The sequence below is a fragment of the Pseudonaja textilis genome, unplaced genomic scaffold, assembly GCF_049901715.1.
Source record: "Pseudonaja textilis isolate UNSWEBS1 unplaced genomic scaffold, rPseTex1.2 PTEXSCF367, whole genome shotgun sequence".
Lineage (NCBI taxonomy): Eukaryota > Metazoa > Chordata > Lepidosauria > Squamata > Elapidae > Pseudonaja > Pseudonaja textilis.
In genome coordinates, this window is record NW_028262899.1 from 1 (window position 1) to 2849 (window position 2849).

General features: G+C 53.6%; 1 protein-coding gene across 1 annotated transcript; it reads right to left on the minus strand.

Moving 5' to 3' along the window:
- Nucleotides 1-6: 6 nt before the first annotated feature.
- On the minus strand, nt 7-571 carry NCBP2AS2 (NCBP2 antisense 2 (head to head)). The gene has a single exon (XM_026722247.2). It carries the CDS (start codon nt 493-495, stop codon nt 64-66), a length of 432 nt encoding a protein of 143 aa, XP_026578032.1. The 5' UTR covers nt 496-571; the 3' UTR covers nt 7-63.
- Between the last annotated feature and the right edge of the window lie 2278 nt (nt 572-2849).

Genomic DNA, 2849 nt, shown 5'->3' on the forward strand with positions numbered 1-2849 from the left:
CGACGCCGTCCGAAAGCCCCGCCTCTCCACACACGCGCAGTTCCTCCAGAAAGCAGGGGGTGCTCATGGGCTCCGCCCCTTCTTCGGCCCGGGAGGGCGAGGGGGCCAGCCGGCGTCCTTTGCGCGCGCCGCTTCTTCCTTCAGCTCGCGCAGGAAGGTTTCACGCAGGCGCAGTCCGCGGGTGAGGGCCGCGGCCGTGAAGCGCGCTGCCGCCCGGATGGGCCGCGCCTCTGCCAGGCGGTCCAGGAGCCGAGGGTCGTTCAGCAGGGCGAAGAGCAGCCGGCGCAGCACCATCGTCGGCCACGGGCCACCCGAGAGCCTTCGCGGATTGCGTCCCGCCTGCAGGCCGTGCCCGCTGCGTCTTGGGGCGGGGCTCCGGGGACTGGCGTGGGCGAAGTAGCAAGATCGCCCCCCGCCCGGTTCTCTCCGGCGACCTTCCCAGTATGGCCCACTTCCTGTCTGTCCCAGGGCTGTCCTCCACTTCCTTCCCGACATGGAAGCGGCAGAGAACCGGTGACGCCCCCAGTGGTTGGGAGGCCTCTTTGCACTCTTTCGGCTTCAGGAAAACGGGCTGGGGGGTGGGGGGCAAATATCTGTTTCTTTGAGTGCCCGTTTTCGCCCCTCACTGAAGAACTCTCACTGCTAACGTGTCCCTTCCGCTGCAAACGAGGCTGCCACCAAAGCCACTTTGCCGCGCCTGCTTCCACTCACGAGCCCCTAACACGGCTGCCCCAACTCTTCCCGTCCTGTGCCTATTGCAGCCCTCTGCTCCCGTTAGTACCCTCACAGCTGACGCCACGTGTTGCCTGTCTGTTCAGTTGCCCCATTTCTGCTCCTCCCAGAGCGCCGGCTGCTTCTGAGGCGCCGAGAGGTTAGGGTTTAGGGGTTTGGGTCAGGGTCAGGGTCGGGGTTCAAGGGTTGGGGGTGGGGGTTGGGGTTAGGATTAGGGTTGTTGTTAGGGTTGTTAGGGTTAGGGTTGTTGTTAGGGTTAGGGTTAGGGTTTTGGTGGTCCGCAGAGAAATGTCACCCCCCAAAGCAGTTAATCCAGGCTGCACGGGAAGGCTTGCATCACTTGCATCCAGAACAACACAAGGTAGTGAGGGGAGGGGGAAAGGGCGGAGGGGGGGAAGTTGCCCTACTCACCCCACACGCCTGGCCTAGGCACCAGGTTGCTTCTTTCTGCTTCTTTCTTCTTCTGCTTTTGGCTGCACACAAGGAAAGCAGCAAAAGACTTTCTTTCTCTCCCTCAAACTCTACCAGAAATTAGCCTTTGGGACCCTGCAAGTCATCCTGCTCCAAGAGTCACAAAGACTCATTTCTGGCGGAGTTTTGGGGAGAGAAAGAAAGACTTCTGCTGCTTTCTTTGCATGAAGCCAAAAGTCTCTCTCTCTCCCCCGAGAACGGAGCTGGAGACGGTATCCTGTGATCCCATATAAAGAATGATCGATCGGTAGGAAAACAGGGTGGGGGATTTTCCTGCAGACTTTTGGGGGGATTTTCCCAGGGTCTCTGGTCCATGAGATTTAAAATGATGAATTTGGTGGTCCCTGCGGTCCAGAAGATTGGCAACTCCCGGACTATACTGTTCCTTTGTTAAAATAAGAATAAGAATGCATCATCAACTCAAAGCAGTTAAAAAACTGAGCCGTGTGTTGACATTACAGAAAACTTCATAAAAATAGATTTCATGCTATTTTCAAAACCCCTTTGGATACTGGACAATCGACAATAATTTACATGTGCGTGCATTTATTTCCATTTGTACAGCCACCCGTGGCATCATGTTACTTACCAAGAAACAATACAAACCTATGAAATTCCTTCCATAGCCCTAGGATATCCTAACCCCACAAGGGTCTGGTAGCTCCTTTCCCTACCAAGAAATGCTATTAAAAAGGCAGAAGTTTTCATCAGCTGCAGTTTACCCGAAGTATCATGGCTGAAAAAGCTTCGGCCTTTTAATAAAGATGCTACCACAGTCCAAAAAGGTGCTAGCGGACCCGTCAGCTGTCTGCAACTCAATTGCACTGAGACCAGAGAGATTAAAGGCCATCCCTTTGGAGTCTTAGGCCGATCTCCGAAACTGGCAAACACCTGTTGCCATCAAAGCCATTTCCCGTTCAAAGTTAACAAAACAACCACCGATGCTTCTCAGGCATAGGGTCGGCTTTGGTTTTGTGGTTGCAAGGAGGTCGGTGAACAGAGCCAGCCAAAGGAGTAGCCCCTCTGTGCTCAATCACATCGCTCTGTTCCCTTTATGAAGGTTGTAAGCTTGCATCTCAATGTTGCTCTGAATTCACCAGGCAAGAACTACGTGGTTACCCCTTTGACTCATGAGCACAGCTGTCCACAGGGAGCAGGGGTCGGGCAGGAACATTGCGATGTCAGAACACAAATTACACTCTCTCTTTATAGTTGTGCGCAACACCAATGCCAAGAGAAGAAAGCAGAAGGCATCATGATATCATAATGCACACTTTGCCATTTTAACACCATCAAAGCCACCAACGGACAGTTACACTGCTTAAACAGCCAACGGCTACCCCGTTCATCCTTTTAGCCTTTCAGGAAATCATAGGAGTGGAGAGGGAATAACGCTGTGCGATCCTCTCGCTGTAGACTGAGTTTGTCTTCTCTTGCAGGATGATCCCAGCTTCTAGCAAGTCTTTCTTCCTGACTGACCTGGTTGCTGGGCGGAACTATGATCTGTGTGTTCTTGCCGTTTATGACGATGGCGTGACTTCTCTGACAGCGACCCTGGTGGTAGGATGTGTGCAGTTCACCACAGAGGAGGCATACCGGCAGTGTCAGTCCCTCCACGCACAGTTTCTTGGCGGAACCATGATTAT